Here is a 12,390-nt window from a genome sequence, read left to right as displayed (position 1 = left end):
CAATTACTGTATTTGCACATTAACATGAAACACCGCTCCATACTACAAAATCACAAACCAACAAACAATTGTTCACAGAATCCAAACTGCAAAATTATACAGTTACAACATATCAATACCAACAGTGCACAATTTATAATTCCAAATTGCAAAATTATACACTTACAACATATCAGTATCAAAACACCAGAATTTACAATTCGAAAATACAACTTCAAAACACATTACACTATACGACAAACAAAATCAAAATCAAACAAACAAAATTCGCCAAACACAAACCACATATCACGCAAATTTACTTATCTATATATACATACATATATATCGACAAATACAAACCACAAACACACACAGACATATATATATATATATATATATACATATATATGTATATCTATGTATCGACAGATACATACATACACATACATATATCTATCAAGAGAGAGAGAGAGAGAGAGACAACGTACGCAGATATCGCCTGTACACAGAGATTCAAATCGCACAACCAGATCCACCTCACAGCACAATGAGATCGACCACATAGCACAATGAGATCGCCACAACGAAAAGAAATCGAGATCGCGGAGACGAAGATTTGATTTCCTTTTTTTAAACGGAGCAAAAATTTGATTTTTCACGTATATATAGATCTCAAAACAAAGGGTAATACAGTCATTTAAAAATACGAAAATAAAAAACGAGATCTCTGGGTATAAAACTTAAAAAACTGTGGACCTGTTGATCTATTAAAAATAAATTGGGATTAGAAGGGAAATAGATCCCCTACATAGGACTACATGGTAATTTTCCCATGAAAAAATGATGTTGTCACATGATTTTCACTGAAATGTATATTTTGACTTATTTATTCTTATATTTTCACACTATCTAATATTAGTTTCAGTCTATTTAACTTTATTAAAAAAAAGAAGTCGTTGTGATTATGTTAAAATTGGAGAATAAATAGTATTTCCTACAAATTTTAGAGGAGATCAGTGTAATTTACTCTTTTATTTATTAAGGGTAAATTACAAATGTGTTTATTACAGTTAGGAGTGTTCGCGGTTCGATTGCGACTTAGGAACCTCTAATCTGCCAGATCAGCGGATGCAGATTGAACGGATTGACAAATTGGGGGATGGATGTAAATTGATTTGGTGATTTACATTTTACAAATTTTCAACACAATAAAATATGTCAACATAGTATTTATTTTTTTTTTTTTTTGGGAGTATAACAATCAAATTTGTCTTATTAATAATGACTACAAACATGAATAATAATCCAACAAACCTCTATCTTAACAATGACTATAAATTAGAGGTGCTTACAAATCGATTGCGGCCTGCGAACTTTCAATTTGTTATCTGTCCAAAATTAGACAGTTTGAAAAAAATCAATTTGTATCTGATCGATTTAGTTTTTTTTATAAATAATATACAAAGAATCAATTCGATTTGGTTGATTTGGACACCCCTAATTATCAGATCAATTTAATTTTTTTATAAATAATATACACAAAATACTTAATAAAATAAATAATTTAAATTATGAATAAAACTGAAGTGATTCTCACAAATCCAAACACCACCAACTGGAGGGCATCCTCCTCCTTTATAATTTACCTATTTAATTATAAGAAAGAAAGAAACAAATTTCACCTACCCATTGTTGAACCTTCCCCCGACGCCCACCATACCTCAGTTTGAGGGCAGACCCACCCGCAGCCTTTACCACACTCTCTCTCTCTGTCTTCCATTTCCAACTCGCATTTTCACCTGACCTACCATCTCTTCAATTTCACTCACCAGGTTCGTCTCTCTCTCTCCCTCTCTGTGAAACGATCGTGCTGTATTTCATTGTTGCGTCTCAAATTGTTTGGTTGACTTTTACTTTTCGTACATGGTGATTCCTTAATTTTGAATTTCTGTTATCTTTTCTTTGAATTGAAATAAATGCATTTTAACTGACTTTAATATTTTTATTAATCCTAGATGTATGGCGGTTTGTTTTCCCAAAAAAATTTCCCCCAAATCCATACACATATCTGTTATGTTCATACCCATATATTGAATTTTGTATTGATTTATTTACTTGATGATAAGTCTTACAAAAATTGGAACTTCATGTTTCTGTACCCAATCACTTCTGTGGTTCTTGATTCCTTTTTGAATCATGGAAGAGGAAGGTTTTGTTAAGGACCCATGGATTCCATAATCACAAGGGCTTGCTTTTGTTCTTTCCTTGGTGGACTCCTAGTACCCCTTTGTGCTTTCTTTTTTATTTAATAAAATTTCTTTTGTTTCTGATAAAAAAAAGAAGGGGGCTGCTTGGCAGGCACAAAGATGTGTAGTCCAGTTACTAATAACAAAAAAGAACTAACATTCTGTTAAAATTTTAGCTAGGTTGTCGCAATCATAGATCATGGTCCATAAACAAACATGTTCTAGTGAAAGCGGTAGTGGATTAAGACGTACCTCATGCACACCAATCCTTCTAACCAAGGTGAGTTTTGTGCTTCATATCACTTATGATCACGAACAACTTTCAATCTAGTGGAGGAGCAACACCACACAATAGGCGTTACCCACAATATCCATAGTGCAAAGGCTTCTTCATGTTCAATGATGGCAGAGAGATGGTGAGGGCATAGAAAGTGTATCTATCGATGGAGAGAGATGGAATATCTAGATACAACAAAACATTATGTAATACATACATGTGTATGTAACCGTCCACTATTGGATAATGTGGGATACATATAACCAACATTATCTCCAAGATAAGGTGAGATTCAAAATCCATAAGATATTCATTGGGTCCAAGACCCGACTAAAGTCCCAATTCAGTGCAAGACACAACCCTTGTCTGACTACCATGGCTTTGGCAATTCTGATTGGTGTAATACTTGGAATGGATTTAATGCCAACTCCAAGAAGACACGGGGAGTGATTGCGTGTGACAACACCCAAGCCAATCCTTTTCTCTTTGCCTATGAAGCACGAATACTTTAAATAGGAAGACATGTCCGTATGGTATCCGTATCGGATACCGATACTCCTTGGATACTTACAGATACGTATTAGATATTTATTAAAAGTATCGGATACTTCTTAATTAATTTTTCATTAGTTTTGAAGTATCGGATACTTAGTTTTGAAGTATCGGATACTCCAAGTCACATATTGTCGGATACTTTTGAAATATCAAATGCTCCAAGTCACATATTACTCTTTTTACGAAATTAGAATTATATCATTTATTGTATAGCATTATAATATAATATAATTGCGAGGATAAATAGAATATTTTTATAATACTTTGCTTAGTTTTTTTTATAAAAATAACATAGTAAGCTAAAGTAATAGAATTTATCAAATTGACATATCTTCATTGTATCATGCATGTCTCTTATAACTACATAGAAATAAGGATTAATCAGATAATATAACAATGTAAAATTAAATATAAATAATAAATAAGAAAATAAACTTGTATAGAATATTTTTAACTAGTGCAAAAGGAAAAAGTATAGGATCAAGTTGTGGATTGTTTTGATATTGTAATATTAACATATTAGACTTGATATTGTAATGAAATATTTGCAAGACTTATTGAAAATTTAAAAACTAAACTAGCTACTGCCTTAAATGAATACCTAATTCTTAAATATTAGTATTTTGCATCATAAAGTTACTGTGGTTTCTCAACATTCTTGAGTTTATGTGTAACTCACTGCTAATAATTTTTTATTTTTTATTTTTTACAAACGTATCCTAACTGTACCCGTATTCTACTTTTTTAGGTTTTGCTGTATTGCCGTATCCGTATCCATATCCGTATCCATATCTGTATCGTATCGTATCCGTACCTCGTATCCGTATCTGTGCTTTCTAGCTCTTTGCTATTGAAACTAGCATCTACATTGATTTTAGCAATCCCCTAGGGAGGTGCTACCCATACCACTTGTTGAGTTGAATCTTGCTATGAATCATGCGAACTCCTTGCCTAAGTACCGCCTACAATCTCTTTGCTGACAAATGTAGTCTGCCTTCCACCACTTTTGATTGAAGTGCGAACAATTCCATGCTTTCCAAATTCACCAACAAATATACATTGCCATGCTCAGGATATCTTGCATGTCACGACCACAGCCAGAGCTACCTTTGATGATGCAACCCCCATTGAATCGACTATATTATCATTAAAGACCTCGTTTCTCAATTGGAAAGGAGATAACAACCACACCTTATAAGCTTCAATGCCATAGCAAATGGAAAAGCATCTCAAAAGCATCTCCACATCTATAGGACAAACCACAGGTTAACCTGTTTTTTTTATTGAGGTTCACAATTGTAGATAAGATGTCATGCATAACCTTCCGAAAGAAAAGCTTAATTTTAGGTTGAACTCGAAGCCCCCACAGGATCTTCGATACTTAGGTATTTGATTCCTTCAAGTGGGTCTCACCTACGGTCCTAGTGGTCGAGTGTTCTAAATCTTCCTTAGCCAAACAGTGTCCAGAGCTAACCGTATAAGATCCATCCTGCCTATGGTGCCCAACCCTTCAATTTATTTTGTTAGAGATACTGATTGGTAAGGAAAGAATCAGTTGTGCATGCTCATCCACAAAGAGTCCTTGAATTATCTCCCCCTTCCACCCATGTGTATTAATATTAACATCAATGAGATCTGCAACCATATGTACTGAACAATATGGGGGTGGTTGGGAAATAATCCTGAAGGTAGACTTATGGGGAAGCAATGGATCTAACCACAGTCGAATGTTCATCCCATTTTACAAGCTCTAACGCCAGCCCTTCTGAAGGAGGTCCGTAGCCCAAATCATACTGCACCATGCCCAAGAACTCTAACTTCCAGCTTTTTCTTGCCAAAATGAGGAGTTCGGAAAATATTTACCTTTAAACAACCCTTTAAGCAAAGATGATTCTTCTGACATTAGCTTCCAACTTTGTTTAGCCACCAGTGCTGATTGAAAGACTGCAAATCGTTGAATGACATGCCACCAGCTCCCTCTCATTTACTCGGCTTCCTCCAATTGAGTCAGTGAATCTTTCTCTCCTCCGTTTTAACCCCCACCAGAAAATTGGAATTGTAGCACTCAGCTTCTTTGTTAATGTAGTTTGGAGCTTGAAACATGACACTACGTAGTTTAGCAAAGCTAAAAGCATTGATTTTAGTAGGACTTCACAGTTGGCAAGACTCAATAGAGATTCCTTCCACTCCTATATATATTTCATCATTCTATCCTCGTCTTCAACTGCTCTTAATTTGAGATGGTGACGACTCCTTTTGTATTTAATAGTAACATTAATGATAGAAGTCTACTATTCTTTGCAAAACTAACACAAATAACAAAAAAAAAAAAATGAGGGTAAAACATATTTGTGGTGTTGGAGCAGAAATATAACAGCTCTCTCATCTAAATACCAATATACCGACGATTTTTCTGGCTGCTGAAACCAAGAAAGGAAAGAGAATCAGATTTTTTATCTCAAGTTTAACAAAGGCAACACATGTAATCTTTGGTTGGCCTATAGTTGGTCAAGGGTTGAGGTGATATTATAGCTTTATTGTGCTTGAAGTATTTAAAATTCAAATTTGTAAATTATGTTGTAGATAAAGTTCATTGATTTAGTTGAGTTCTAAACTCAAAAGAAACCAAGGTGTGTACACTTATAATTAATAGTATTAGTTTGATAGTTGCTTATTGTCTTTGCTGTTACAATGCTTTTTTGTTTACAAAGGCTTCAGAAAACAGGCTTCTGTATGAAGTATACTGTTTGTTCATTGCTTCATTTCCATGGAGGGGAAATTCTAGAAAATTTGGGGTATTGGCTATTTACTAATTTAATGGTTAAAGAAAATTGACTTGTCATTCTTCATTGGTAACACCTCTGATGTGATTTTTTCTTTTCTTTTCTGTTCTTTTTTTTTAAAATTTGAAGCTTTTTAATGAATTTGATTGAAGTTTTTAATGTGTTTCTTTTATACTGTTCCAGGCCCACATAACAAGTTTAATGAAAGTGTAAAATGTATTTGATTCCTCAACCTTACCTTGTTTATATACTGCACTTGATTCCTATTGATGATTCTTCTTTACCATGTGTGTGGACAGTCTGCCATGCTAATTCGAGCACTTCTTCTATCAAGTTCTGACAGATATACTTTGTGAACTTGGTTTTTTATTCATCGTGCGTAGTTGAAGCCACTTTGATATTATTTGTAATACAAGAAGAGGAAAGTGTATGCTGCATGCTTTTGGACTGTTAGTATAGAAGGTTTCTTCATGGTCTGAATTTATAGGAAAGGGCTCCCTACCTATCAAAAAAAAAAAAAAAAAGAAAAGGGCCCTACACTTCCAAATGGAGGAGGTTCAGCTCAACAACTCAGAAGATGTAATTTGTCCCATATGCTTGGATTTCCCTCACAATGGTGTTCTCCTCCAGTGCTCATCTTATGAGAAAGGATGCCGACCTTTCGTGTGTGATACAGATCATTTGCATTCAAATTGTCTGGATCGATTCAAAACTGCATATGGGATGCCATCTGGTTCACAAGCACCTTCACCATTGGATGCTACTTCCCTAGAAAACATCCATCCAATATTGTCAAAATCCAGTGACAAGCCATCTTGTCCTTTATGTAGGGGAGAAGTCACAGGGTGGGTTATTGTTGAGAATGTCCGTTTACATTTGAATGAGAAGAAACGTTATTGTGAGGAGAATCAATGTGCATTTATGGGCTCCTACTTGGAACTTCGGGAGCATGCTCAACTAGAACACCCTCACGCGTGCCCTTCAAAAATTGATCCTGCTCGGCAGCTTGATTGGGAGAACTTCCAGCAATCCTCTGAGATAATAGACGTTTTAAGCACTATCCAATCAGAAGTTCCACGTGGTGTGGTTTTGGGAGATTATGTGATCGAATATGCAGACAATGATACGGCTGATGAGTTTGAGGACTTCCCTGGTGATGAAGGCAACTGGTGGACATCATGTATCTTATATCAGGTGTTTGATAACTTTAGGACTTCTAGAAACAGAAGAAGGTCAAGAGCCAGTGATTCGAGAAGAGGAAGTCGCAATTTGAGTTATGAAACATCTAATTCTGATGAGGGTTCTGTCACATCAGTAGAATTTGCAGAGTACAGAGTTGATGAGACTGATGATGAGTTTGTGAGTACAAGTGACCATTCAAGGCGGAGATCTGGTAATCTCAGGTCAGTAATAGCTTGTTTGTATTTCTGACTTTTCATGTTGTGTAGAACCAAGTTATAGGGTTGGTTTTCATAGTTTCTTATCTTGGTGACCTTATTTTATTTTCCTCTCAATGGATAAGGTTCATGTCTACGATTTATTGTCTTTTTGTTTTTCTAGGTTTTAGAATATTTATATGCTTTTGTGCTACAAATTCAGAAATTAGGTTAGGAAAAATTGAGCCATTCCTCTTTTGGATTCTCAATATGTTAGCTTTACATGTTACAGTATAATAGCAAAGAACATGGATTAATGAATCTGCAGCATTTACACTTTCTAGGTATTATTTAGTCCATATTACTTAATTTTTTTATTATATAAAATTGTTTCTCCATTGACTTTTACAATGAATTACAATCTTTGGCATGTACATATAGAGACTAGATATTATTGTTTGTAAACTGTAATATTACCATCTTATGAGTATGCTTGAATGAAAGGCTTGGGTAGCCCTTTGCCTTGTGCTGTATAGGGTTACTTTTGGTACCCTGGATGCAACTAATAAAAAAAAACTTTGGTTTTAGGTAGACTTATAAACTTGACCAAATCTAATTACATCCTGATAGATCATTTAATTTACGATGTTGAAATATATTTTAAGGACTTTAATTAATTTTTTTCAGTGTATGTGTTGTCCTCCCCAAACCCCGCATTAGTGGGAAATTGGGAATCGTGCACTGTGGTGTCCTTTTATACTTAGGTTGGAAAAATTAGACGACATATGAGGTGATGACATTTTAATTACTTGCTTATCTAAGTAATTGACGAGGAATGGGTTTGTTGTGTATCTTATTGGTGGATCAGGAGGGTGAAGGATGGAGTTGGTGTGGGTGACTAACCAAACCAAACTAAGCATTGGGCCTATGTGAACTTTTTTTTTTTGTTTTTGCCATTGTACTCTGTCAAGCTTTGTGTCTCAAAAAATTAGTGAAGATCCGTCAAAGAAAGAAATTGTCAAATTGCAAGATGATGTCAAATTATATATTCCAAATGAGTCACCAATTGATGTCTTAATTACGGCGGTGAATTGGAGAGCTACCATAGCACGTGAGTTTGTTCTTGTATTCATGGGATTTGAAAACAAAAGGAATGCAACCACTCCTTAACAATGCTCTTATTTTTTTGCCTCGTTCTATTGAAGTTACTAACTACACCCTTGATCAGACGAAGAATGAAGAGAAGGGTTTTGAGGGAGTTGCCAAAATTGCTTATGGGGCAGATGCTTATAGATGGAAGCCAAGTATTCTTGGGTGACTTGTGCATTCAGCAAGCATCCCAAGAAGAGTTACACTCTTTCAAGGTCAAGTACGAGAAAAGATTGATCTTAAGTACAAGGTGGATGCAAACAAACTCAAGCGTATGAAGTTGTTTCAATCCATGGAAACTCGAGGGCGAGTTCTTTAAGAGAGAGAGTCTAATATAGGACAAGATTTAGAAATTTATATATTTGATCAGGTTTCTTAAATTTTAGGAATTTCTATTTAAGAGTTTTTATATTCGCTTTGATTTTGTTTTCCTAATTTTTCGGTAACTTGCTTTTCAAGATTATTGTTTCCTAATTTTAGATTGCTTGGTCTCCAAGAGTTCATTTATTGAAAATACCTATGTAAGTTTAAGGAGTTAATAATCCAATCAATAATATTTTCAGGCAGTTTCTCTTATATTCCTTGTGGATTCAAGGTGTTTATTTCTTTCTGGTAGATTCAAGAGCACATTTGCTAGAATGAAATCTAGCCACTTTCGTTTGTTAGAACGATATCTAGTTTTCCTCACTATTCCATTGTGTCAAGTAAGCACTTCAAACTTTGAATTCAAGTCAGAGTTGGTCATCATGTTGACAAAACAAAAGGAATAAATAGGTGTCAGATTTATTTTATTTTATTTTTGGCCACTACTTTGTTTTTTGGGCTAGATTGGTGGGTTGAAACAAAGATTTGGTGGTGTGGGTTGTGGATTGTTTTTTTTATTTTTATTTTTAAAAGCATTGTTGGGCTAGGGTTGGATTTGGTATTTGAAATCGGATTGGGCAGGGTTTATAAATGGGTTGGGGCTTGGTTTTGTATTGGGCTCAGTCCACTTAAAAGAACATGATCTTAGTTTGGGTTTTGGGTTTACGGGTTAAAAGAAATGGATCGATTTTAGGGTTTGTTTGTTGGTCAGGTAAGAGACCAAAATGAGTCAAAATCTCTACTTGTTAGATTTCGCTTCCGCGTGATGTCTATTCACAAGCCTGAGGTCTCGACGATGGCAATGAGAGGGAAGGGGTAGATGAGCATCAACAAGGACGGAGGCGACTGGAGGCACAGGGCAGTGCTGATGGTGGTGCAATGAGTAGTGATGCAAGGTCGTAGAGGGCCAGAGGCGACTGGAGGCACAGGGCAGTGCCGATGGTGGGCCGATGAGTAGCGATGCAAGGTCGTAGTCGCCTACTCCAGTGAAGGGTTTGATTGATGGTGACTTGTGTGCGACTGTGAGGGATTGCGACTTAGAGGATCTAGTCGGTGAGAAGATCATGACTAGGAGGATCATGTTGGGGGGGAAGATCGTGGCAAAGAGTGTTGTGTTGGCGAGAGGGCTTCATGATGGTAAAAGGCTTTGTCGATAATGGTCGCTTGTGATGACATGATCGTCATTGGTTTGAAGATGATGTGATAATAGACGACAATAGTTGTAGACGGTGTTAGTTTCGGAGTCTGGTTGAAATCTAAACATTGTGACTATGGTTACAGTGGTTTGATTCGTCATAAATAATGGATTGATGTTTTCTTTGATACTGAATTGATGTAGAACACTGTAGGGGAAGAGGAGATAAGGGAGAGAGGAGAAACACGAGGACTACAATCTTAGTACTCAATATTATTAATCCAAAGTTGAATATTACAATGCAAAACCCTAATATTTAGAGCATCTCCAATGCTAAACTGTCAAAATGGATAGCCAAAGCTATTTTTGGCAATGTTTAAAGTGCCAAAAATGCAAAAATTTAGCCATGTTCTAACGGTGCATTAGCCATATTTTGGCACAATAACCCTATGATTCAAGCTTCAGTGTAAGATGCGATCATGTATGTGTATTATAAATTTTAAACCTAGGGAAATGACAATTTTGTGAATTTTAGGCAGAAAGTCAACTTGTCAATTTAGTCCCCCTAGTTCCAATTATAATAATTTTACCATCTAATTTTGCATTTTGTGTTAAAATTGTCCAATTGAAATATTTGATGGAAAATGGCCTTGTGTTCCTCTGAATGAATAGACAAAATGGGAAAATGATCATATATTAATTACAGTAATGGCCCTTGTACTTTGTATAGGTTTGACTGGAAGAAATTTGCCCCTTTGATTTTGTAATTTTTTTTTAGTTAACCCAAATAAAATTTGTTAAACTTTTCTGTAGAAAATTAGTACATGTAGATCACACGCACCCAGTCTAGAGGAACATGATTGAGAAATGAATACATTTTGTTTGCATAGACCCACTACTGATTAACGTCTTTCTCTTAGTCTGGTTGATTGTGACAACGGTACGCACAACTACAATTTTCTCCACTTGAGCGCACATATCTTTGCTTGAGCACAAACTGGCTTGGATACGCATCTAAAACACTCTCATTCTCACAATAACAAAAGAACAAATGCAATTACAATTGAATGGAGTATTGCCCAACGGGATTGCGAACTACAAAATGTCTGCACCTATTATCTATGCTATGTTCTTCTAGATTGGATGCATGAGTTGCATGTGCTATTTTCTATATATAAAAGAAAATCTTTCAAACCATTTTCAGTTTGGACCAATTGAACACAAATTGCAAAATTTTTAGGCAAAACACAAAATTAAGCTACAAGGATCAAATTGACATAAAGGGCAAATTATAAGAACCACCAGTGTAAATAATTTTTATCCATTTTGCCACCGTGAGGAGCATGTGGCCATTTTTCATTTAAAATCCAACAGATTGTTACAGTTGGACCTAGAGGGACCAAATTGACATGGGGTTAAACTACAAAGACTACTAGCAGAAGAATCGACTAAATTGATTTGGTTAGTGAATCTCAGAACATTAATTGGAATTTTCTTAGATAAATGCTTCTATAAACTGAAGGATACAAACAACTTGGTCAAATTGTATTACTTATTGTCAAATCTAAGGATGACTAACCCCCCCCCCCCCTTTTCCTTTTTTAAACTACTTGAGTCTCATCTTCCCTGGGATAGTGAGAAGTAATGTGTTTTCCATACTAGTGAAAGGATTTTTTAATGATGATAGGTTTGGTTTTCTGAGTGGATCGATTATATAGTTGAATGGTGCACTGCCCTTGCCATGTCCACATTATGAATATAGGCATACAGGCATGCATGTATAACTAGAGTTTTGTTTAGTTGGCTCGTATAATTTGTCAATCTAATATTATATCTGTTGGTTCTTTCATTTAGTTCTATCTTGTAATTTATGAAAACTCTTCCTGTATTTCACAGTTCTCGGAGACGACGTTCCCGCTTCTATGACAATTAATAAGTAGGTATGCATGACCCCGGGGTCCCAGCATTCTCTTTTCTATGCTTTAACTTCCTGTAACAATGGGTTCTTTTCTTTGATGATCTTACGTTGGATTAAACATTTAAATATTTGATAGCATTTCTAGGTATCACTATCTCACCTGATTTTGAAACTTGAATTTCAACTCTATACTCTCATTCCGTCTCCCACTGCCTCATGTTTTGGATTATGAAGCAGGAGGCTACAGTTTACAAGGGGTTTGGTTGATAACTTCGAAGTTGTGTTTTGTTACTCATGTTGTCCTCTCCTTTTTAAATTTTCTAGCTGTGCTTGAATAGAGAGAAGTGGAGTGAACTATGGAATGGAAGAAAAATGCATAGAGATACATCACTCCATTCATTGGAAAGTGGAAGCAACTGGGAAGCTTGCAGCAGCTGCAGGTCTCAACATATGTATATGCTCTGCTGGTTAGACATAGATTTTCCATATATGGCTTTTGACAATTTCATGTCATGTCATTATGTTGGTTGCGACTGCTTTTGTTATTTGGATTTGTCACGTCAAGTTGGCTGTTTAATTTATTATGTACGAGTTCTTTGTGAAAAA

The 12,390-nt window shown here is 35.5% G+C and overlaps 1 protein-coding gene across 24 annotated transcripts; it reads left to right on the top strand.

Annotated features, from left to right (window-relative positions):
• Window positions 1-1,582: 1,582 nt before the first annotated feature.
• LOC114302568 (E3 ubiquitin-protein ligase, putative (DUF1644)) lies at window positions 1,583-12,390 on the top strand. 24 transcript variants are annotated; one of them, XM_082892222.1, is made up of 5 exons: window positions 1,593-1,814; window positions 6,027-6,059; window positions 6,143-7,246; window positions 11,763-11,802; window positions 12,109-12,390. In XM_082892222.1, the coding sequence occupies exons 3-4, from the start codon at window positions 6,390-6,392 to the stop codon at window positions 11,797-11,799; spliced, it is 894 nt and encodes a 297-aa protein (XP_082748348.1). In that variant the 5' UTR covers window positions 1,593-1,814; window positions 6,027-6,059; window positions 6,143-6,389; the 3' UTR covers window positions 11,800-11,802; window positions 12,109-12,390. The 24 variants fall into 24 exon arrangements, with proteins under 24 accessions (XP_028103402.1, XP_028103399.1, XP_028103404.1 ...); XM_082892213.1 differs by having other exon boundaries at window positions 11,763-11,806; XM_082892221.1 differs by lacking the exon at window positions 6,027-6,059 and adding an exon at window positions 3,809-4,325 and having other exon boundaries at window positions 1,627-1,814.

The sequence above is a fragment of the Camellia sinensis genome, chromosome 10, assembly GCF_055761805.1.
Source record: "Camellia sinensis isolate YWXY chromosome 10, ASM5576180v1, whole genome shotgun sequence".
NCBI lineage: Eukaryota > Viridiplantae > Streptophyta > Magnoliopsida > Ericales > Theaceae > Camellia > Camellia sinensis.
The sequence above is the reverse complement of the archived record's forward strand: the minus strand, read 5'-3'. Positions and strand labels throughout refer to the sequence as shown.